This window comes from Paroedura picta, chromosome 8 (assembly GCF_049243985.1).
Source record: "Paroedura picta isolate Pp20150507F chromosome 8, Ppicta_v3.0, whole genome shotgun sequence".
Lineage (NCBI taxonomy): Eukaryota > Metazoa > Chordata > Lepidosauria > Squamata > Gekkonidae > Paroedura > Paroedura picta.
The window spans coordinates 11,418,991-11,444,000 of NC_135376.1; the positions used below are offsets into that span (position 1 = coordinate 11,418,991).

The 25,010-nt window shown below is 45.3% G+C and overlaps 1 protein-coding gene across 4 annotated transcripts in view; it reads right to left on the reverse strand.

The window, feature by feature from the left end:
* NAALADL2 (N-acetylated alpha-linked acidic dipeptidase like 2) overlaps positions 1 to 25,010 on the reverse strand; it is a 552,606-nt gene that overhangs the window by 287,307 nt on the left and 240,289 nt on the right. For all 4 annotated transcript variants that reach the window (XM_077348363.1, XM_077348364.1, XM_077348365.1 and 1 more), the window contains exon 4: positions 16,681 to 16,800. In XM_077348363.1, coding sequence (XP_077204478.1) covers positions 16,681 to 16,800 — 120 coding nt within the window. The remainder of the gene's footprint in view (positions 1 to 16,680; positions 16,801 to 25,010) is intronic.

The window sequence follows — 25,010 nt, forward strand, 5'->3', positions numbered from 1 at the left end:
ACCTTGAGCCGGCTGCTGGGATTGAACTCCCAGCCTCATGGACAGAGCTTCAGACAGCATGTCTTCTGCCTTGCCGCTCTGCGCCACAAGAGGCTCTATTCAGAGCCATACTAAGAGTATTTCATCCCTCTTGTGTCTTAGACTTTAAGGTTGCTTTTAAGCTTCTAAATGCGCACTTAATAATAAATATTTGTATTTTAATTTCAAAATATATTTGCGGCTCGACCTTTGGGCCTCTGCCTTGTTTTCTCGATATGGGCTTTTGATCCCTCCTTGTTTTTTTAGTTTTTCCCGCTGATAAGCCTAAGGGCTAGAACGTGTTTCTCCTGACCAGTAAGAAGCAATAAATAAATAATTATCCCCATCTTCCTCCTCCAGAAAGACACACTTTGGCATTTACAAAACAAAGCTGGACCCTCTTGGGCTGTCACCTGTGCTGGGCTCTTGACAAGAACGCTGCTGTATGACAAAACTTTCAAAGCTGCCCATATTAATCACACTCAAAGGCAGGTGAGAAAGGCAGAATCACCTGGAGAAATCAGAAGCCTACCCAGAGGCCTGAGCAGGTCTCTCGCGCCAAACAAGACAGGACTTCCAGCTGGCAAACATCTGCTCTTCCAGCTGCTGAGCGCAATCCGAGTGGACATGAAATGGCAATGAGTTTATATCGCTCGGGACAGAACAAGAGGAAAGCAGAAGGAGCTGTGAGTCCGCTGGCTTGGTAAAGGGCAACTTGCCCTTGAGAGAATTTCCTTCATTTATCTGACTAAATTAAAAAAAAAAAGACTTAAGGGTGGCTTGACAGAAGACAGCTCATACGATAAAGGAGAGAGAGGGGGAGAGAGAGAGAGAGAGAGAGAGAGAGAGAGAGAATCTTTTAAGCCACAGAGTCCTGTGTTCAAATCCCCACTCACACAGTAAATTTCCTTCTTAAGGTTACTAACATCCAGGTGGACCCTGGAGTTCTCCTGGGATTACAGCTGATCTCCAGAATACAGGAGTCAGTTCCTCTGGAGAAAATGGCACCTTTGGGGGGGGGGGATGAACTTGACGGCCTCCTATCCTGCTGAGGTTCCTTTCCACCCCAAGCTGTTTTCAAGCATTACTTCCAAGTCTCCAGAAATTTTCAAGCTTGGAATCCTAACTGATCACTCATCACTCAACTGATCTGAGAATGTCTCTGTAAGCATCAAATAGGGGAAGAGGACTTCATAGGGATGTTGTTAAGTAAGTAAGGATTAAAAAGGAACAATATTCATTCCCTAAGATCTACGTGGTCTCCCTCTCTTGTCTCATCAGCAGCTCTGGTAGAAGTTGTTTAGAGAAGTTGGGGGGAGAGGGTATCTGAAAGAGAATCAAACTGAAAGCTGCAGCTGAAATGCCCCCATAACCAAATGCTTCACTGGTTCCTCATCTTCAGCTTCAACAAGATTTAGAGACCCCTAAATTGTTCTCTGTCTTAATTGATATAGCCAGGGCAGAAAAGAAAACAATTCTCCATTTTCTCACAACCTCAAAAGGCATCTGTTGTGGGGAGAAGAAGACTGCAAATGTAAGCTGCTTTGAGATTCCTTTGGGTAGTGAAAAGCTTCTTCTTCTTCTTCTTCTTCTTCTTCTTCTTCTTCTTCTTCTTCTTCTTCTTCTTCTTCTTCTTCTTCACTGGGTGGAGTTTAATAGGGATTTCCCCCTATTTCTTCTTCAATTCTTGTAGCATAACAGCACATTATGGGCAATGTTTCCTTGTTTTTGTTTCCCTGGATATTGCTCTCCTTTATTGCTTGCATTTGTAGCCAACATCAGGTATCGCACAGACTGCTGCAGAAACCTAGTATGACCTATGGTCAAACTGTGTTTTCCAACTCCAGCTCTGTCCACGGCCTATTTAATGATTTCTTTCTTTGAGAATACAAACAGAGTGAAACCCAAATGGATGTCACCCAGCGACAGGACGTACGCTGAAATAATCACTTCAGAGATCCCATTTACGATTAATTTATATGGTCATCAAGAAATGCCAGCCAGCCATATTTCACAGTTACCGATGTAGCGACTGAAATAACCCTTAGATTATGTTGGGAAGTAAAAGCTCCCTTTCTGCTGATCTGACCACTTAATAAATCCCTTCGGTAACAGACAGAAGAGTGTAGTCAACACATTTCAGAACAGCAAAACGTATCATGACGAATGCCTTCCATTACCTCACCACCGCAAGCCCAATCTCTTACAACATGTGGCACCTCATGGTATAATCAGTTTACCAACACAGAAGGCGGTTGCTGAAATCTCTCATAATGTATGGGCTTTCCTTAGCACAAGACAGGGAAGGACCAATTCTCCTGACACTTTTCCTAGCGCTTGGCTGGTGGCTTTAGAACAGCCTTTGTCAAGTTTTTTACAACTGAGAAACCCCTGAAATATTCTTCAGGCTTCTGGTAACCCCAGAAGTGGTACGATGGTGCAGAATATGGTTGATAAGTATAACTGTTTCCATGCCCACCCAGGGCCCCTCTCCATCCCACGCCCTCCAGGCCCATCATGGGCCATTTTGGGAGGAAGGGTTGACATGACCATATATGGTTGTATCGCCCAATACATTTTTAACATTCTTTTTTCAAGTATAATGGTAAAGGTATCCCCTGTGCAAGCACCAAATCATGTCTGACCCTTGAGTGACACCCTCTAGCGTTTTCATGGGAGACTCAATACAGGGTGGTTTGCCATTCCCTTCCCCAGTCATTACCGTTTACCCCCCAGCAAGCTGGGTACTCATTTGACCGACCTCGGAAGGATGGAAGGCTGAGACAGCCTTGAGCTGGCTGCTGGGCTCGAACTCCCAGCCTCATGGGCAGAGCTTTCAGACTGCATGTCTGCTGCCTTACCGCTCTGCGCCACGAGAGGCTTTTCAAGTATATAGAATTAATTAACTCCCACCCATTCAGAAAACCCTTCCAGGTGTCAAGAAACTCCAGGGTTTCATGAAAGCCTGCATTAGAAGGTAAGCAGTACTAAGTAGGGCTTTGGGCCAAGCGAGGCTTCTAATGGGTCGCTGGGGATTCACCTGACTGTGCAATTCTTTTAAAATGTTGCTTGAGCAGCAGCTGCCACCAGAGCAGAGCAGAAGGATCTCCCCTGCATGACTGAAGGCAAGCTATGGCCGCGATCTTGTGGATGTGCTCACCATTTTATGTCAGAACTTCAAAGGGGCCACAGGGTTAAAAAGGTCGGGGGGCCCTGGTCTAGTCTGTTGGCTTTTCTTTGATTGGCTTCACATGGCATTTTGTCCCTCTGTCCATCCTTTTGCTCTTGTCTTTAGAACAGAACATTTTGCCCCAAAAGCGCACATCTTTTATTTAGAGTACATCCACATATTCCATACCGAAGTATTTAGGAATGTCAGACCCCTGCTTTGGCATTGGCGCAATGGGAATTTCAGAAAGCGGAAAGAAATTCCACCCCCCCAAAAAAAAAAATCCACAATTTTACAGCTACCATTGCTCCCTGAACGGTCTCCCTTACACTCCCACACTTCCCAGGATCAGGAAGAATGTCCTGACATAACCTGGAAGTGACATTAGTCATCCAGGAGTGACGTTCTGGGTTAGGGGAACAGTCTATGTTTTGAGGCCAAACTGTGTTCATAGAGCAGGGGTGGGCAAACTGCATTCACTGGCAGGGGCTCATGGGAATTGTAGTCCATGAACATCCGGAGGGCCGCAGTTGGACTACCCCTGCTCCAGATGTAAGGGGGGGGGAAGAGGCTGTTTCATTCTGGTGACGCACTCACTCCTGATGTAATCGTTTCATGTGCCACAAATCTCCAAAGGTCCCCTATCATAAGCAGCTGTTCTGTTTTAACTAATGTTCCTCATATAATTGGATACAGGATCCTGGGCTTTGTTTGAGAAATAAAAAAACTCTATAGCGGCAGAAGCGAACTCGCATTCACAGATCAGTGGTTGCTCTCCGGCCCGCTCTCCTCCCTGTAGGCCTCAGCTGAATGTTCCTTATTTTTCCAATTACGTCTAGTGCAAATTGATAAAAGGGGTGTGAGTTTCAGTGGGATTGCTGAGAAAAATGATGTTGCCAAGCAGAGGGGAAGCCGAGGGTGGGAGAGGCTAATTTAGCACGTTGCAGAAGTAAATTCTGCTTTCTTCTTTTTACACGTTTATCTGATCTTATACTACCATGAGATGATGATGATGATGATGAAGATGATGATGACAATGATGATGACGGTTAGACTTATGGCCCACCACTCTCATTCCTGGCTCGTGGCGGGTTACAAATTCATTCGAAATTAAAACCTCATTCAAAACCCCATTAAAACCCTACCGGACGTAACAATATACATATCAGACTCCAACAATAAAAAACCACAATGGAGAAACCCCTCTAACCCCACCAAGAGCGCGAGGAGAAATGCAGATCTCCAATAAGAGTACGCTCTTAACACTGGGGGGAACCCGTCAGATCTTCCTTGCCACGCTGGCCTCAACCATAGACCTGGCGGAAGAGCTCCATTTTGCAGGCCTTGAGGAAATGACCTCGCCTGATCTTGTCACAGCTCAGAAACTAAGTGGGGTCACCCCTGGTTAGTCCTTGGATGGGATACCACCAAGGAAGTCCAGGGTTGCTCCGTCGGGACAGCCCCCAGCAAACCAACTCTGTGTGTCCAGAATGTCTGTTGCCCTGAAAAACCTACAGGTTCACCATAAGATGGCTGCCACTTCACAGCATTTGTCTTCAACACAGCCGCATTCAGTGGCACAGAACCGCAGGTTCACATCAGCTTTGGGTTTGCTAGCTTGTTGACACCACAACGCTGCATGAGCACTGACGTCACCATCACCCTTATCTCAAAACCGACGCTCCTCATTCATACCTCCAGCGTTATACACAAAAACACACCTGTGGCATAGGGAACAACTGAAGCATTGCTTTCAAAGCATCAGATCTCAGCCTCTTTGTTTTAATTGCATCTATGGGGGAATAAGTTGAAATGATTCATCCTCGTGCACAATTAATGCAAAATATCCGGTAGGCAAAGCCTCATCCTATCCATCAGAAGGAGAGAGAAAGCGAGAGAGTATAATTAGCTGATTCAATTTTTAACTTCCCATTAGGAAAAAAAAAAGAAGCAGCAAATACCGAGTATTTAACTTTCTTGAGTCACATGCGTTTAAGGGGATCAGTAACAGAACTTATTTATCTCTTGCATTAGTAAAAAGAAGGGGGAGGGGGAGAAACCATGAGTCACTTGTGATAAAGGAATCATAAAAATGAGCCTTGATGTATTTTGGAGAGCCATAAATATTAAAGAAGCGATTAAAAAACCTTCGCCACGAACCTCGACTCTGAAACATTAAGCCGTACAGAGAAGATGGAGTTACATTTTGACGGAGGAGAGACACACGTCTCTTGGTAGCCAGGAAGCTGATGGAGTCCCTTGGACATCGATCTTACCTAATGCATTTCACACGCTCCTTTCTGAGAAGAAACGTGACATGAATGGGAATGAAGCGTCCAAAGAATGGCTCGTCGTGATTGCAATCGAAAGACGTGGGTTTCGGCCCTAAAATCTCAGAGCCAAAGGTTTGTGTTTCATTTGTGAAATAAAAGCAAGAAACCAGATATATGTATGTATGTATGTATGTATGTATGTATGTATGTATGTATGTATGTATTATTATTATTATTATTATTATTATTATTATTATTATTATTATTAGATTTATTTCCCGCCTCTCCCGATAGGCTCGAGGCGGGTCACAACAACTAATCCCATTAAAATTCCCATTAAAACATCAATCTACTAACATCTGTATGTATGTATGTATGTATGTATGTATGTATGTATGTATGTATGTATGTATGTATGTATATATAGAATCATAGAATCATAGAATCATAGAAACATGGAAGGGGACCTCCAGGGCCATCAACCCCCTATAGAATGCAGGAAATTCACAACTACCTGCCCACTCAAAGTGACCCCAATTCCATGCCCAGATGCTTCTCTTTCCCCCCCTAAAAAAATTGTCTCCCAATCCCAAACTGGTGATTATCATAGAATCATAGAATCATAGAGTTGGCAGGGGCCATACAGGCCATCTAGTCCAACCCCCTGCTCAACGCAGGATCAGCCCTAAGCATCCTAAAGCATCCAAGAAAAGTGTGTATCCAACCTTTGCTTGAAGACTGCCAGTGAGGGGGAGCTCACCACCTCCTTAGGCAGCCTATTCCACTGCTGAACTACTCTGACTGTGAACATTTTTTTCCTGATATCTAGCCTATATCGTTGTACTTGATGTTTAAACCCATTACTGCGTGTCCTCTCCTCTGCAGCCAACAGAAACAGCATCCTGCCCTCCTCCAAGTGACAACCTTTCAAATACTTAAAGAGGGCTATCATGTCCCCTCTCAACCTCCTTTTCTCCAGGCTGAACATTCCCAAGTCCCTCAACCTATCTTCACAGGGCTTGGTCCCTTGGACCCAGATCATCTTTGTATATATATATATATATATATTTAAAGTTTAAAAAATATTGAAATTCAAAATATATTTAAACTGAATGATTCCAAGCTGTTCGTTCCAGAAAGTTGCTGCCACAAACAATGTGTGCTTGGGTTTGTACTGAGGGTACTCTGATTAGGTTGGCACCAAAATATGCTTTCCAGTAACAGAATGGTGTTTTGCCTCCTTTCCCCTCTCCCCTCACCCTCGAAAAATAACAACCTTAGAATTGTGCATATTTATTCTGCAATTAATTTCCATACCCATATGCTTTCATTGTCTATATTCAGCTTGCATTATTCAATTTTATTTGTGACACATAAATCTACTAATTTGCCCGGGAGTGACATTCAGGGATTGTAGTAAAATTCAGAGCTGTATTTTATCTTGTCAGTTCCCACGAATATTATCATACCACAGCGTCCTTTCCTTTCTCAGATTCACTTAGTAATAAACTACCCAGCATAATATCAACTGGATAGCATCAACGCTAGGGGGAAAAAAGACCCACAAAAAAACTTGTGCTTTCATAGAATCATAGAATCATAGAGTTGGAAGGGACCTCATGGCTCATCTAGTCCAGGGGTAGTCAACCTGTGGTCCTCCAGATGTTCATGGACTACAATTCCCAAATGCTGGCAGAGGCTCATGGGAATTGTAATCCATGGACATCTAGAGGACCACAGGTTGACTACACCTGATATAGTCCAAAACCATGCACTATGCAGGATGCTCACATCCCAATCGCTCATCTACTGTAACCTGCCACTCCTTTGCCTTCACGGAATCAGCCTCTCTGACAGATGGCTATCTAGCCTCTGTTTAAAAATTTCCAAAGATGGAGAACCCACCACTTCCCGAGGAAGCCTGTTCAGTTGTGAGATGAAAGCTCAGAGATCCCAAGAGATTCCTGCCGAAGGAGACAAGAGCTTTTCAGGACCTACAACGGCTCCACAGGACTTGCAAGACCAAACTGTTCTGCCAAGCCTACACTTGAGGCCCAATAAGAATTCACATCTGCTGACCTCTAAACCTCCCTACCTACATCTACATCTGTATCAATCAGCTAAATAGTCAGCAAACTTATATCATGCTTCCACCACCAGGTCCAAACTAGGATTTCAGGGGCAACATTAGTATAGATCAGGCTTTCCCAACTAGGTTTTTGTGAAACCCTGGGGTTTCTTGATGGCCCTGGAAGGGTTTCCTGAATAGATGGGAGTTCTATTGGTTCTGGTCCATCCCTCTGGAATAAGAGAAGAACAATTCTTCTCCATCTATTTCAATGCAAGAGGCATTCAGAGGTGGTTTACCATTGCTTGTCGCTGTATAGCAACCCTGGACTTTCTTGGTAACCTCCCTTCCAAACACTAACCAGGGCTAACCCTGCTTAGTTTCCAAGATGTGATGAATCTGAGCTATCCTTGGCTATCCATGCCATGGTTGGGATAAGCAGACTCAGAATATTGGCTGGGAATATGACCTGTGAATTGGTACAGCCAGTGGGACAAGAAGATCATAGCCTGACGAAGGGTGCTTGCACTCGAAAGCTCATGCCTTGATTAAATCTTTGTTGGTCTTAAAGGTGCTACTGGACTCTGATTCCATTGTACTATTCTAAGAGTAAGTTGCTATGCTCTTTTTAACATATGGAACATTGTTTTAATAGGCCAAAGACTCACTCAGAGCTATAATGTAGGTACCCAAGGTGTGATTTTAACAGTGTTCATTGTGTGCACCATCTATTGATGGGACACTGATTTAGCACTGGTTCTGCTGAATCAGATTCTAGGGCTACACCCACCTCAAGTAGGATTGTTAGCCTTAAGGTGGTGTTTGGAGATCTCCTTGAATTACAATGCATCTCGGGACTAGAGAGATCCAGTCTCCTGGAGGAAATGGCTGATTTGGAGAGTAGACTGTATGGCATTATACCTCACTACCCTTCCAAAATCCTGCCCTCCCCAAGGTCCACCCCCAAATCTCCAGGGATTCCCAACCCAGAATTGGCAGCTTGACATATCAGACAGGCTTTCTCCTCTACCAGCACTCAAGCCAACTTGCAAAGCCATGTTTTCACATACAGATGTGCATCCATTCCTGAAACCCTTAACTGTAGTTTATGTTGTGTTTATGATCCTGCTGAGGACCAAGCTTGAGGACCAAGGTTGAGAAGCCTGCATTGTAACTGACCAATGCATGGCTAGATCCCTTCTGCCGGATCCAATCAGTTTAAAGGGAAACTGAACAATAGTGCCCACTGGTGGGAAGATCTATTGTGGGCTTTTGTGTGTCAGTTGGGCTTGGTTGTGGGTTTCTTCAGTTCAGTTTTGGTTCTTGTACTATCATGCTAGGATGATAATAAAGAGCTGGAATGAACTGCCAGCATCCTGGTCTCTGAACCCACGGATCTAACAGTTTAGATTAGGGGTAGTCAAACTGCGGTCCTCCAGATGTCCATGGACTACAATTCCCATGACTCCCTGCCAATGAATGCTGGCAGCAGCTCATGGGAATTGTAGTCCATGGACAACTGGAGGACCTCAGTCTGACCTCCCCTGGTTTGGATAATGAAATGTGATGGTAAATAAGCCCTGGTGAAGCATTATGACTGCCTAGCTTTTGATTTTGGGGTGTGTGTTGTTTTTTTTAAGTATAATGCAGTCTCCTTTGCAGAGGTACTGAAAGGCACAATACGCACCAATAAAGATCTCAGTAAACCTCAAATGTACCTTTTGCCAAAAACAGCAGGTCCAGTTGATCAAACATTTACAGGATCCACCAAATAGACGGAAAGAAATCTGACATTAAGATGATAAACACGGTTATTCGAAAAAAAAACTTTTAAAAGCCTACAGCACAGCCCTTCCTCCAGCCGTCTGTTCCCGGAGGCTAATTAATCTCTGCTCTGTCGTGAAGATTCTTTAAAGATGGAATTTGAGTATCTCATGAATCAGCACATTTTGAACTCGCCAAGCATGCCACAGCAAGTGCTACACGACAGAAGGCAAGGTCAAGTAGTGAAGTGAATTAAATGTTATCTTTTCCCCTTGAAGACAACAACATAAACTATCCATCGGAGAAATGACTCAACCAGCTCCCAATGAGCTTTTTGATTCACTTCTCTTACAGATAACATATATCGCACACACGGCCACAAAAACACATCAACGGATGGTGCTATGAAACACAGCTGCTGTGTGGGGGGAAATCTAAGCCTAGTGTAGAATAAAGATGCTTAGCCCATTCTTAAAGAGGAAGGCCTGGAGGATCATTGTCCATGGGGTCGCGATGGGTCGGACATTACTTCGCACCTAACGACAACAAAGAGAATATGGTGTGTGTGTGAGAGAGAGAGCAAGAAATGAATGCATGTAAATGTCAATGTCGATCATGAGTATTCTCAAACTTTGGGGTGCAATGTTGTCCGACCCATCGCGACCACATGGACAATGATCCTCCAGGCCTTCCTGTCCTCTACCATTCCCCGGAGTCCATTTAAGTTTGCACCGACTGCTTCAGTGACTCCATCCAGCCACCTCATTCTCTGTCGTCCCCTTCTTCTTCTGCCCTCGATCGCTCCCAGCATTAGGCTCTTCTCCAGGGAGTCCTTCCTTCTCATGAGGTGGCCAAAGTATTTGAGATTCACCTTCAGGATCTGGCCTTCTAAGGAGCAGTCAGGGATGATCTCCTTTAGGACTGACCGGTTTGTTCACCTTGCAGTCCAAGGGACTCACAAGAGTCTTCTCCAGCACCACAGCCTCAATTCCTTGACGCTCGGATAGTTAGGGCCCAAGGATTTATCATTCAACTAACTTTATTTGGCTGCAATCCAGGGCTGAATCTGCACAGAGCTTTTATTCTAATCCCAGGTTGATTCAGTCCCTGCCATCTACACTGAATGCGATTTCCATTTTGATTTGGGGCGATTTAAATTTTTCATCTGCAGTAAGCAGGATTTCATCTGCAATAAGCTTTCCCCTGCGATATCCCCAATATTTTAAAAATTGGCATGAGTAAGCGTGCAGCTGTCTGGTTTCCTGCAAGCCTCCAGCACTATAGAAAGCCCTGACTGGCCAGGGCGTCAGGTCCTGGTTCCCAGGTTACAAGGATTCCCTTAAAGGGGAAGCCCTAACTTCTCTCAGCAGAAGCTCCAGAAGCCCTAACTCCTCTCTGCAGAGATTTTCCTCTTGGAATTATTCCCCCTCCTCTGCTGTCTCCAATCCTCTTCCCTCCCCACCCCCCGCAAGAAAAGAAAGAAAGAGGCTCCTGCTGAACTTGGTTCTCCCCCCCCCCTTTTGAGCTTCCCTAACCACACGCAGAACACTTTTCTGTTTCAATGGGAAGGGTGGGGGAGAGGAAGACCCAAGTTCAAATCGATCTGAATTCAGCAGGATCTACAACGGAATAAACAAAGTAAGTGCAGAATCAGCCCAGGTCATGTTAGGCAAGAATGCCTGGCAAGGACTCAGTAATAAAGATGCCAGCCTCCAGGTGGGACGCGAGGATCCCCCAGAATGGCAGCTCATCTCCGGACTATAGAGAGCATCTCCCTTGGAGAGAATGCATCTTGTGGATGGTGGGCTCTATGGCATCATCCTCCCCTGGCACCATCCCTACCTTTCCAGGATTTTCCCAATCCAACTGGGGGCCACTGGGGACTTGGCAACCCTACCCAGAAAGGGTTTACTTCTAGATGTGGCTGTACCAAATTCAAGGGAGCTTCGTCTGTTGTTGTTAAAGTATCCCAGGATTGTTTTGCTCACTGATGAAAATCTCACCGCCACAATTTCAGCTCGAGGAACAAACATAAACGAACAACAACAACAAAACCCATACTCTGCCCATTTTAAGTCGAAATAATCTTTTCATCAAACACTGTTTATATCTGAGCACATTCAGCTCTTTATCAAACTTGTTTAGACCCCATCTCATTATGTACATGAAAGTTCAGTCATCATTGTTGGGATTTAGCGCCTCTTCTGCTGGCTGGTGTGTATGTGTGTGTGTGTGTGTGTTATTCCCCATTCCCCTTGTGCTACATTTTCATCATTAAATGCCAGGCATAATGAAATCGCAATCAGTGTCTGTCTGGGTTTTACACGGAGCTTGAGTAAGACACAACGGTGCCCTACCCAAAGGGAGAGTCGCAAAGGTTGAGCTCTTTTGGCATTTCATTAAAAAAAACACTTGGTTTTCCAAACATTTTGAAGCCCTGCTGCTATTCGGGCTGTGTGCTTTGCCTGCCAAAGCGGCCGTTCCAGCCCAAAGTGCCCGTGTCGGTGCACCAGTTGGCACATGCATGCAGGTGTGCCGTTACCAGCATCGCCCCTCCCCCCATGCCACGGCGCTGACTGCTTTGGGCTGGAACGGCTGCTTTGGCAGCCAAAGCACACAACCCTGGTTGCTCTCTTTTCATTCGTTAATGTGTTACAGGAAACTCTAAAGATGGTTGGGGGAGCTTGGTCTGTTTAGCCTAGAGAGGAGATGATCTGATAACCATCTTCAAGCATTTAAAAGGGTGCCACACTGAGGGTGGAGCAGAGTTGTTATCTCTCTGGGACAGACCAGAAGCAATGGGATGAAATTAATTCAAAAGAAATTCCATCTAAACATCCGGAAGAAGTTCCTGACAGTTACAGCGGTTTCTCAGTGGAACAAGCTTCTTCGGGAGGTGGTGGGTTCTCCATCTTTGGAAATTTGGATTAATTCCACCATGGGGGCGGGGGGGGGGGGCGCATGGGAGCTTATTTTGCAAAAAGGTGGAATTGCATTCCACGCAATTCCACATTCCTACAAAATAAAAATAAATGTCTCCATCCGCCCTGCAGAACAGCAAAGCGCTGTAAAGCCCACCGGGGTATTTTTTTGCCCCCTCTGGGCCACTGTAGGACAGGGAGAAGCCGTGACTGGAAGGCCTGGCTCCTCCCTTCCACCTGGGCCTGCAGTAGGACAGGCCCTCTTGGCCTCCTTTATCAGTGCCATGGCGAGCCCAAGGTCATCCATCTGGTTGCATGTGGGGGAGTGCGGAATCGAACCTGGCATGCCAGATTAGAAGTCCGCACTCCTACCCGCTACCCCAAGTGGGATTTGCCCCACTAAAGGGAATGCTGCCTGTGTTGCAGCGGATAGTTTTGTGTTCTTACAACGAGGGCATACATTTTCAAGATTGCATTGTCAGGCCAATCCATTATGGATAATATTTACCACTTGGTTCTGTTTCTCAAGCAATCAATATTCCAGTGTCAGGATACCTGCAATACAGTGATCTATTGATTCAATGTGGCGATGACACTTACAAGATCTACATTATCTGGAGTTTAAGTGATCAATTTGCTAGGTTGAGTCATGAATGATATCTATGTCTGGGTGAAAATTATAAATCCTTCGGGCTAGCATCAGTTTTCTTTTCTCAGCCACGCCTTGGGGTTTTATGTTGATAAAGATTTTTCATCTAGAAGTAGAGGATATCTCTTGTGGCGCAGGGTGGTAAGGCAGCCGACATGCTGTCTGAAGCTCTCACCATGAGGCTGGGAGTACCAGCTTGCTGGCAAACCACCCTGTATTGAGTCTGCCAAGAAAATGCTAGAGGGTGTCACCCTAAGGGTCAGACATGACTCGGTGCTTGCACAGGGTATACCTTTACCTTTACCATGTAGACCAGAGGTAGTCAAGCTGTGGTCCTCCAGTTGTTCATGGACTACAATTCCCATGAGCCCTTGCCAGCGTTTGCTGGCAGGGGCTCATGGGAATTGTAGTCCAAGAACATCTGGAGGACCACAGGTTGACTACCCCTGATGTAGACCAACCTTTCTCAACCTTTTTTACTGTCGCGAACCCCCTGAAGCATTCTTCAGTCTTCGTGAACCCCCCCCCAAGTGGCGTAACCATGCAGAATATGATTTGGAAGCATTGCTGTGTATGCACCCACCCAAGGCCCCTACCCTTCCCCTTCCAGGACCATCATTGGTCATTTTAGCAGGGGTGGGCAAGCCTACATGACCATATATGGTCATATCACCTGATACATGTTTAACATTAATAAGGCTGTAAGGGCTTCTGAACTAGCACCCTGAACTGAAAGTGGAAACAGCAAAGTTAGGCACGGTTCTTCTAACCACTCCGCCAGCAGCCAATTAAATTTTCTCGTTTTAGAAAGCTAGGGTCTAATAACTGCTTTCCTTTGGTTTCGATTAAGCTATATGCAAACATTGTGCAAAACCTTTTCAGCAACCTCTTCAGAACGAGAAAGGGATAACATTCAGGTTGTTACAACCTAGAATTAGGGCACCATTAAGGTTTTCGCTCGAGAATGGTAATTAGGTGAAGTTCTGGGAAACACTAGAGATAGAAAACAACATAGTTACATCTATTGGGTTTTTTTAAAAATAAAATATTTTGAATAATGAAGTGAGATTGGCTGTTTGAATGTTGTATGCCCCCCCCCCCCTTGCAGTATGGCTAAATGTGCAATCACTCTAAGCATACCCTGTCTGTTAACAAATCTGTTCTTCAGGAGCTCTTGAGCAAAATGTGCTGCTCGACTTACATGTTGGAATTGAATCTGTACTGCACAGCTTGACGGAGAACAAGCATTAATGTTTGTGGGGATGTGTGGAACCTACTGAGCAATTCACTTAACAAAATCTGCTTTGCTTTGTTCAAAAATTCTTCTCCTGTCTAACGAGGACCCCCCACTCCCCAAATCCATATTGAAATTTTGCTTGAAGTAAAATTTGATCTCCTCTGGACTTCTTCCCATGCTAAAAATGCCATGGGGCAGGGGTAGTCAACCTGTGGCCCTCCAGATGTTCATGGACTACAATTCCCATTAGCCCCTGCCAGAAAACACTGGCAGGGGCTCATGGGAACTGTAGTCCATGAACATCTGGAGGACCACAGGTTGATTATCCTTTATTGCTTTAGGATGCTTCGGGCTGATCCTGCGTTCAGCAGGGGGTTGGACTAGATGGCCTGTATGGCCCCTTCCAACTCTATGATTCTACCACAGGTTGACTACCCCCGCCATAGGGTGCTATGAATGAGGCCCTGACTACAGCCACCCACTTCTTGTTTAGCATCAAGTCTGCCCATCTGCTGTGGGAGAGAAAGAGGGAGGGTTTTGTGGAACTCTACCTATGTCATGGCTGTGTATTTGGTGGAATGGAACAGCTCCTCCATGGCCATCCTACAAGGAGAAGAGGAGCTCACAACTGGCTGACCCTCTCACAACTGGCTGACCCTCAAGCCTTGCCAGGACACCTCCCCTGTTTAATTTCTAGGGTTCAGCCACCATAGATAAAACTTCTTTGGGGCAATGTGGGTATGAATTTTCTATTTTTTTTAATAAATCGCAAGATCTTCATAATGTCTTTTTTTTTCTCATTTTGAACATTTTATATAACTGTTGCTCTTGTACTTTTATTTTGGGTTTTTTCTAAAGCTAACACCTTTGCTCGCTTCTAGTCTGCAGCGTGAGAATAATCCTACATAACCGGTTGCATGGGAACAGCACAGCAGCAGCAGGATTCCATAACATCCTTACAGCCCATCATTAAAGCACTGCAAAATTATAATGCTATGTCCAATTCTGACCTGGGACTTCGGCGTGCAGCCTGTTAAATCCACACACTGGGGTCAGGGACTCAGTAGGAGGACAATTGCACAAACCAAGTTCTACCACCTGGTTTCCACCAAAAAAAAAAAAAAAAAAGAAAACCCAAAAGAGGGGGAGGGATAAGATTTTAAAATGTTAAAGTGGTAGAAGAAATCGGAAAACAAAATTAGAGCCCGGGACTTTCTAGCCTCAGCATTCACATTCTTAGCCGCCATGATCCAAGCCGACCCAATTTGGGACAGGGGGACAACAGATATTCCTCAGGCATCCTTTGCCCTGTGAATATGAAATGATTTCTGCAACTTAAAGGGCAAAGTCTGTGCTTACCAACAGTCAGTGGTATGGAGAGTGCATCAAATGTCAGAATATTCCTTAAACGGATTACAGGAAGGAGCAGTCTGGCAAGATCATGGCTTGCAGAAGGCCCTTTTGTGTAGGAGAAGAAAGAGGAACCCATTTCAAACGACGAGACCGAGACAAACCTCCTCAAGGGGGATTTTAGTTCATGGACACTCCTTAAGATCCCGTCCAGCTACCCCTTCTGCGCTTCATTTCATTTCATTTCATTGCAAATCATAACCTCAGTGCATCTGGGAGTCTCCTCTTTTGGAGAGAGTCCAGCAAGGCTAGCAAGCTCCCCAAAGCTCGAGGTTTAGGCAGACAATGTGTTCTGCTTGAGTGTTACCTCTGGGCACGTCTGAATCTCCAACAGAACAAGTCAATGATGTCAGAGAATGACATTTCTATTTCTGATCTCAGGTCACATGCCAAAGGAGACAGACCTCTCCAGCTACCGCTCTTCTCTGTTCTTCTTTTCCCCCTTCTGCTGGCTCTCTGCCCTTTCTGCTGCTCCATACTCTGTCAAATGAAGCCACAGGAGATTGTAGTGTGATTCAGACAAAACATAGCATTGGGCTGTTCTTATGACTGCTCTCAAAATGGCTACTGTCCAGGTAAGGATCTGAAGTTCTCACATAATTACAGCTCATTTTCAGATGATAGATGTCAATTTGCCAGGAGAAAATGACTGCTTTAGAGAAGAGAAGGAAGATGAGAAGAAAAAGAGGAGGAAGAGGAGTTGGGTTTTATATCCCGCTTTTCACTACCTGGAAGAATCATAAAGCAGTTTACAATTGTCTTCCCTCACTCTGTGAGGCAGGTGGGACTAATCCATCACATGTGTTTCCTTCATTACTCAGAGTTCTAATTTATGGCTTTCCTATGTTTCGTTGACTCTGGGTTCATCATGCATTTCTCATTTATTAATTGCAACTTGAATTCCCCTTTCTCTGCCTTGTCACCAAGCCGATGCCTCTCTCTCTGGGCCTCCCACGGAGGTAAATGAAGAGGAAGAGACAGTCACACAGCCCTCGTAATCATTGCAGAACTCCAGGGAGCAGGACACGCAGGACCAAAGAGGACAAAATGACAGGAGGCAATGGCTGGAAGGAGCCAGCTGAATACGGAGGAAGAAGACCATGTCCAAACCTCATGCTATCATAAGATCTGTGATTCGCTGCGCAATGTCAAAATTAGACCCATCACTGACCTTATAGAGCAATGGCAAATGTCCTAGTTTCAAAAGGGCGATTTTGTGGGTGACGTTGGTGATATCTGGAATCCTGAGCAAATCTTCCACTGTCCCATACTGCACATCTACCACTTCAGCCTGCATAAAGAGAAAGAGAGAGTGGCTATTATGATTACTGGTATTGTTACTGCATCCTTGATGAGGGTGTCACTGCATTTCACGACTCCACTGATGCAGTTCAAAAGCTGAGGCTTCTGTTCTGGGATTCTGATGGCTTGAGACAAAAATTGTAATCATTGTTGTATTTAGAAACAGGGAACCAACCCGGAGCTAGCAGCACTAAAGCCATCGATGCTCATGGCCCACTGGCAATTCAATTAGAATGTAATTATTTTAATTACCCAATTCAAATTACCTGGGAAACAAGCCCCATGAGGAAAGGCTGAGGGACTTGGGGACGTTCAGCCTGGAGAAGAGGAGGCTGAGAGGGGACAGGGATGCTGTCCTTAGTCCTGCTAGCTCCAGGTTGGTAAATACCTGGAGATTTTGGGGGTGGAGCCTGAGGAGGGGGGTTGGGGAGGGGAGGGACTTTAGTGGGATATAATGCAACACAGTCCACCTTCCAAAGCTGCTGTTTTTTTTCTGCAGGTAAACTGATTTATTTTGCCAAGGGATCAGTTGTAATAGCTCCTGGAGTCTGGTAAGCCTAACTGGCTTTAAAAGGGGATTAGACTGTTCCATGGAGGCAGTTTCATGTAGCCATGACAATTCAATACAAACAGGCAGTAACCCCCCCCCCCCCCCAATACCTGTTCTAGGAGGCAACATCAAGCTAGGAGGCCATCTCAGCCTTGTGGCTCTACGTGGGGCTATGAGACATCTGGTGGGCTACTGAGTAACAAAGGATGTTAGACTAGAGCAACCTTCTTCAATATTTTTACCATTAACAACCCCCTGAAACATTCTTCAGGTCTTGAGAAACCCCAGAAGTGGCCCGATGGTGCAGAATATAGTTGGGAAGCAGAGCTGTGGACACGCCCACCAAGGGCCCCTCCCCTTCCCATTCTCTCCAGGCCCATCATTGACTGGGGGGGGGGGCAGGTCAACATGAGCATATATGATCATATCATATGATAAACGTTTAAACATTTTAAAAAAATATATTCCCACCCATTCAGGGCCATCAAGAAACCCCAGGTTTTTGCAAAACCCTGCTTAAGAAAGCCAGGAGTAGACAGACCACTCATCTGATTCCACAGGGCTTTTCCTATGTTCTTGTGTTAAATTTGATCCTCGTTCCTTCGCATAATCACTGACGTTAAAATGTTGCAGAAGCATCTGAACAGCATGAATATGGTGATCTCCCAAGTGGGAATCTCTGTTCTGCTCTCTTCTGTTAGTACACTGGCAGGTTCTTACAAAGAGGGACTGGTGCTCCCCTTATGTTTATAGAATCATAGAATCATAGAGATGGAAGGGGCCATACAGGCCATCTAGCCCAACCCCCTGCTCAACGCAGGATCAGCCCAAAGCATCCTAAAGCATCCAAGAAAAGTGTGTATCCAACCTTTGCTTGAAGGCTGCCACCTCCTTAGGCAGCCTATACGAATCCCCGTTTCAAAGAGGTTGTTGCAAGCCGCTTGAATGTATTTTAAAGTAATGCACACGTACCATTATCGTGATGTTTCCCAGAAGCTAAACAGGGTGCCGTTCCTGTTAATAATGTATTTGGGGGCTTGTCGTACACCCAACGTTAACCCACGCTTTGTGCTGTGCAATCCAACTGTAATGAATCAAGTGGATTCTCTGTGATGTGTTTAGCATTCGGTTTCAGTGATGTCAGAATGATATAATCCCGATCTTTATATATTCTGAATATTAAAGCAGACTCACTGGCAGCCGAGTACAGATAAACTGCTTTCCTTGGGCAGAATAAAGCTATTTAAAAAACAAAAGAGGAGCACAGCCTTTTATCAGGGGCTGAGGGGAATAAGAAAAGGAACACAAGTGCCTTCGCTTTAGATATGCAAAGGTAAATCCTCTTATACCTAAAACTGCAACTATTAAACTCCTAGATTCATTCATTCATATGAGGGGCATACTCTCCAAAAGACACAATCTGCAGACTGAAAAGCCTAAGTATGTCAAGGAAAATTTGGCTGTGCACCAGGTAGAATAAGCTTCATTTTTGTCTTCATGGCAAATAAAGGATTTTTAGCAGCACAGACATTAATTCTTACCATGTAGAAAGCTATATATGTGCATAAGGCAGAGGGAACAGCTGTATGAATGGGCACAGGAGAGGTCTGGCCTGCTTTTTGGGGGGAAAGGCAGGAAAAGGCCTGGGGGGTTGCAAAAAAAGGGATGAAGAAGAGTTAGTTGTAATATCCCGCTTCTCACTGCTCAGTGGAGTCTCAAAGCAGTTGGCAATTGCCTCCCCTTCCTCTCCCCTGTGAGGTAGGTGAGACTGAGAGAGCTCAGACAGGACTGCTTGGTCAGAACAGCTCTAACAGGACTGTGACTAGCCCAAGGTCACCCAGCTGGCTGCATGTGGGGGAGGAGTGGGGAATCACACCCGGCTCGCCAGATTAGAAGCCACCACTCTTTACCACCACACCAAGCTGGCTATCAAGTATAAAAAGTGGGAAATGGAACCTGGAAGTTGGCAACCTACATATATCCCTGAATAGAGCATTCCGGAACATCAGTACCATGGCCAAGAAGACTGTCTTCTTGCTGTGTTTTTGTGCAAAGTATGTCGTTATCGCATGGTTTTCTCATTTGTTGATTGTAACCCACCGTGAGACACTCTCAAGAGTGGCGGGATATCAACAGCATAAATAGTAATAATAATAAATCATGGGTTGCTACACAGAAGGAGGGCAATGGCAAACCACCACCTTGGCTGCGGTCTTGCCTGGAAGACCCTATGGAGTCACCACAAGCCAGCTTTGACTTGGGGGCTCTTTTTACCATCTAGCCCAGCCTTACTCATTTATTATTTTTTTTTACCATTGAGAAACCCATTGGTATTTTACCATTGGTAAAAAAAATATATAGAATAGGCTGCCTAAGGAGGTGGTGAGCTCCCCCTCACTGGCAGTCTTCAAGCAAAGGTTGGATACACACTTTTCTTGGATGCTTTAGGGTGCTTTGGGCTGATCCTGCGATGAGCAGGGGGTTGGACTAGATGGCCTGTTTGGCCCCTTCCAACTCTATGATTCTATGATTCTATAACCCCTGAAACATTCTTCAGGCTTCAAGAACCCCCAGAAGTGGGGTGATCATGCAGAATATGGTTGGAAAGTAGAGCTGTGGACACGCTTACCTGGGGATCCTCCCCTTCCCACCCCCCTCCTGGCTGACTATTGTCCTTTTTAGGGGGGGCAGGTCAACATAACCATATATGGTCACATCACCTGATAAAGATTTCAAAAGAATATAAAAATGAATTAACTCCCACCCATTCAGGAAACCCTTCCAAGGCCTCCAAGAAACCCCAGGGTTTCACAAAACCCTGGTTGAGCAAGCCTGGCCTAGCCCTGTTCAGGTACTCTCTGTCATAGGACTGTCATTATTTTCATTTGTTAAGTGTTTGGAGTCATGGTTTCGTCTTGCTTCTCCCTGCCAATTAACAGACTGGCAGTTCTGTGGGTCAGAACGGCATCCTTCCCACTGAGCTACAGCATTATCTCCAAGGGGTTTTCTCTACCCAGCTATTAGTACATGTTTGCCATCCAGTTCCTCCCAGAAAATAAAAGCCAATATGATGGAGAACCCTCCACTTTCAGTTTCGCCTGCTCCGACAGATCACGAAAAAGGCATAGGGAAATATATTTAATGCTCCCCCCCCCTTTATTATGTGGCGTTCCAGAAAATTTACTCTTACCCTTAGAGAAAATACGCAGGGACCAGAGACAAGAAAATAAAAAGAAGACGAAGAAGAAGAGTTTAGCAAATGCCTATCTATCTATCTGAGGCCGAACCTAAACACTGTCAAAATGTACAAGATGTATGGCAAAGGTATTCCTTTTCCCCAAAAAGGAAAAAAAATGTTATTGGGTCTTATATCTAGACGATAACAAACTCGGCTGTTTTTCAGTCCGCCTGAACCTGCTAGGAAAGGGGAAAGCAGCCCTCTCCTTGTGTATTTCATTTGGCTTTTTCTCTCTGAAACGAATAAAACGGCACCCTAATTTATAATGTGATTACAGTAGACAAGATAATCCATAACTCGCAGGCAGGTTGCTTGTTTTATAAATAAGTGGCGCTAGAGATGAAGCATGTTTAGCTCTATGCTTAAGTCTGGATGATGGGATACAGCACGGCCTTCAGTTGTATGTAGGCCAAAACTGGAGGTCCTTCCTCCTTCGGCTCCTCCCCTTGCCATCCACTGCTAGTGTTTGAAGAAGAAGAAAAGGAGAGTGTTCTACCTTATTTTTCTGTGCTCAGATTGGCTTACAATGTCTTTTCCTTCATCTCCCCACAACAAGTACCTCGTGAGGCAGGTGAGGCTCAGAGAATTCTGAGAGAACTGGGAGTGGCCCAAGGTCTCCCAGCAGGCCTTAGGTAGAGGCGGAATGGGGAATCAGACCCAGTTCTCCAGATCAGAGTCCATCATACTCTTTAATCCACAGTTGCACTGAAGCATAACTTTTTAAGACCCTGATTTTACTACCCAAGAGAGTCTCAAAGCAGCTTGCAATCACCTTCCTTTCCTCTCCCCACCACGGGCACCTAGTGAGGAAGAGAGTTCTGCAAGAACTGCAATGGGCCCAAAGTTACCCAGTTGGCTGTATATGAAAGAGTGGGGAATCAGACCCACATCTCCCGATTACAGACTGCCAGTCTTGGTCACTGCACCATGCCAGCCCTCTACTCCTACTTCGACTCCTGTTGCTGCTCCTACTACTACTGTTGGTAATGCTACCATGCTATAACGTGTAGTTCCATTGTCAATCTTGGTTTTAGTCCCCCCCCCCCCAGGCTGCAGCTGTACTCCAACCACCTACCCTTCTTGTATCTCTTTGTTCTTCCCCTGCCTTCAGAGATCCCTGCGGTTATGGAAATGTGTTCTCTCATGTTCTCACTTAGAATGTAAGCAGGAAGTGTAGTCGCTATGCACGTTGTCTGGCTATCTTGGTTGTTAGCTAGACCATCTGGCTCCAACTTTCACACTTTCACGGATCAAATGGTCCCTCCAGGGGAACCAACTCTCCTACATGGTTCTGGGGGCAGGAGTTCCAAGGGTATAACTGCCCTAGCTCCCCAGGGAAAAATGTCTGCGACAATCACCTGTTTATGACTTCCATTCATGCTTAGCTTCTGTACGTTCAATAAAGACTAATTTCAGTGTACGTTCCAATTTCTGAGCCTCCTGTCTGTTGGTTCTGAGGGGAAGCTTTGGTCATGACACCGCCCACTCCCAGCTCCACCCCCAAAGTCCCCAGATACTTCCCAACCCAGATCTGGACACCCTAAAAGATACAAATTGGGGATAGTCCAGGATTACCATGATGCCTCTCTCATATTAAAAACCACTGGCTAAGACCAAAATTGATCGGAGTCACGCAGCTTTTCATTTGCAGCTCTCACTCTTCTAGCCCTGCCCAGGCTAAATATCTGCAGGAAGAAGGCTGTGGAATCAACCGAGATGGACCTCAGATGCTACTGGTTTGCTGCTAACAAGCTAGCAGGATCTTCTTCGGTCCTCCATCCCCGCTGGCAATCTCACCATAACCCTGATGGCCCCGGATAGCCTGATCTTCTCAGATCTCAGATGCTAAGCAGAGTCAGCCCCAGTTGCTACTTGGAGGGGAGACCACCAAGGAAGTCCAAGAATGCTACATGGAGGCAGGCAATGGCAAGCCACCTCTGCTCACCTCTTGGCTTGAAAATGCTACACCAGGCTGGGGTTCCTTGATTGGGTGGGAGCTAATTAATTTTTAATATATATATTTTTAACTTTGTTGAACATTTATTGGGTGGCATGCCCTTATATGGTCATGTTGATCCCCTCTGCAAATGTCCAATGATGGGACTGGAGGAGTTGGGAAGGGGAGGGGCTCTGGGTGGACATGTACACAGCTCTGCTTTCCAACCACATTCTGCACAAACGCGCCACTTCTGAGGTTTCTCGGAGCCTGAAGAACATTTCTCAATGGTAAAAAAAAAAAAGCTACAAGAAGTTGGCTGCAGTTTGACACCTATTTCCGCCACCAGCAGCTACCTCATGGGACTGTTGTGAAGATGGATCCAAGGACATTAACCCCCCCTGAGCTCATATCGCTAGGCTTGGCCAATCAATCTCTCTCCTCTTCAGTGGAAAAAGAGGATGGGATTTAATTTGGCAACTGCTGTGCTGCCACTTCATGATGCATGCTCAGTTTTTGGAATGCAGGGGGAAGAAAACAAGTTCAGGCTGCAGGCAGCTAAAGCTGGTTCTCTCACTTCAGATGGCTTCTGGCTTCTTCTAGACGGACTTTAGTTCAACACTAAAACCCAAAAAGGCAAGAACACACTCCGTGTGGTATCTTTTATTAGGGCCAACTCTGTGTTGGGAAATTCCCCGAGAGTTTGTGGGTGGAGCCTAAGGAGGGCAAGGTTAGGGGAGGGGCCCCAATGGGGTATGGCAGGGGTAGTCAAATTGCGGCCCTCCAGATTTCTATGGACTACAATTCCCATGAGCCTCTTTCATGCTGGTAGGGGCTCATGAGAATTGTATTCCATGGACATCTGGAGGGCCCCAGTTTGACTACCCCTGGGGTACGGCAACATGGAATCCACATTCCAAAAAAGCCAGTTTCTCCAGGGAAAATATCTCTAACCTAAGGACTTGTTTCCAGTGGGTAGTCATGTTGGTCTGAAGCAGCAGAACAAATGTAGAGGCCAGGGGCACCTTTAAGACCAGCCAAGTTTTATTCAAGGTACGAGCTTTCATGTGGGACTAGTTGGAGATCTCTTGCTACTACCTGGAGACTTGAAAGCCAAGAAGACAAAGATGGTGCCAGAAAAAGTACAGACAGAATCACAAAATCAAATATCCTTTAATCCAGGTGATTAGGAGAGCCACTTAAATCAAATATTTGTGATGATGCCAGAATGTGAACCTTTTATAATCGAGTTTTCAATTTTCTTTTTCTCAGTGGCGTAACTATCACACTATATGCATTTACAATATTCCTAAATATAGATACAAATTCAAACACAGAGAGCTGATTGGAAGTATTGCATAAATCCTCAGACTTACATTTTTTTAAAACCTTTCTTAAAAAACATGCCCACATAGAATCTGTAATCTCAGACTGTATATGTGTTGATGCATTAGAAATCAGAGTAGAGATAAAGGTCTCTCAAGTTGTTATAAAAAGGGAATGCAAAAGTAATGAAATAGTTAATTCATGTATCAGTGTGGTTGTTTTGTGCGTTATCTTTGTGGACGTGGGTTTTTGTTTTAGGGTTCTTTGTTATCTTTCTGTAAAAATTAAAATTGAAAGGGTACAGAGGAGAGCGACGAGGATGATCTGGGGCCAAGGGACCAAGCCCTGTGAAGATAGGTTGAGGGACTTGGGAATGTTGAGCCTGGAGAAAAGAAGACTGAGAGGGGACATAATAGCCCTTTTTAAGTATTTGAAAGGTTGTCATTTGGAGGAGGGCAGGATGCTGTTCCCATTGGCTGCAGAGGAAAGGACACGCAGTAATGGGTTTAAACTTCAAGTACAACGATATAGGCTAGATATCAGGGGGAAAAAATTCAGTCAGAGTAGTTCAGCAGTGGAATAGGCTGCCTAAGGAGGTGGTGAGCTCCCCCTCACTGGCAGTTTTCAAGCAAAGGTTGGATACACACTTTTCTTGGATGCTTTAGGATGCTTTGTGCTGATCCTGCGTTGAGCAGGGGGTTGGACTAGATGGCCTGCATGGCCGCTTCCAACTCTATGATTCTATGATTCTATAAAACAAAATAAAAAGAGGAAGGAAACTGATGGAATATTCAGCCATCTTATGAACCACTCAGCCAGTTTGGTGTAGTGGTTAGGAGTGCGGACTTCTAATCTGGCATGCCTTGGGCTCGCCACGACACTGATAAAACTGTTCTGACCAAACAGTAATATCAGGGCTCTCTCAGCCTCACCCACCTCACAGGGTGTCTGTTGTGGGGAGAGGAATTTCCAGGTGAAAAGAGAAGGTCATTCTCCTGGAATGACCACTGATTTCCAGACTACAGAGGTCAGTTCCCTCTGGAGAAAAAGGTGCCCTGCTCAATGCCCTCCCCAGGATCCTCCCACAAACCTCCAGGAACTTCAAAAAATTGCTGTTGAGTTCAATTGTTGTGTTGCCCTTAGCTTTTT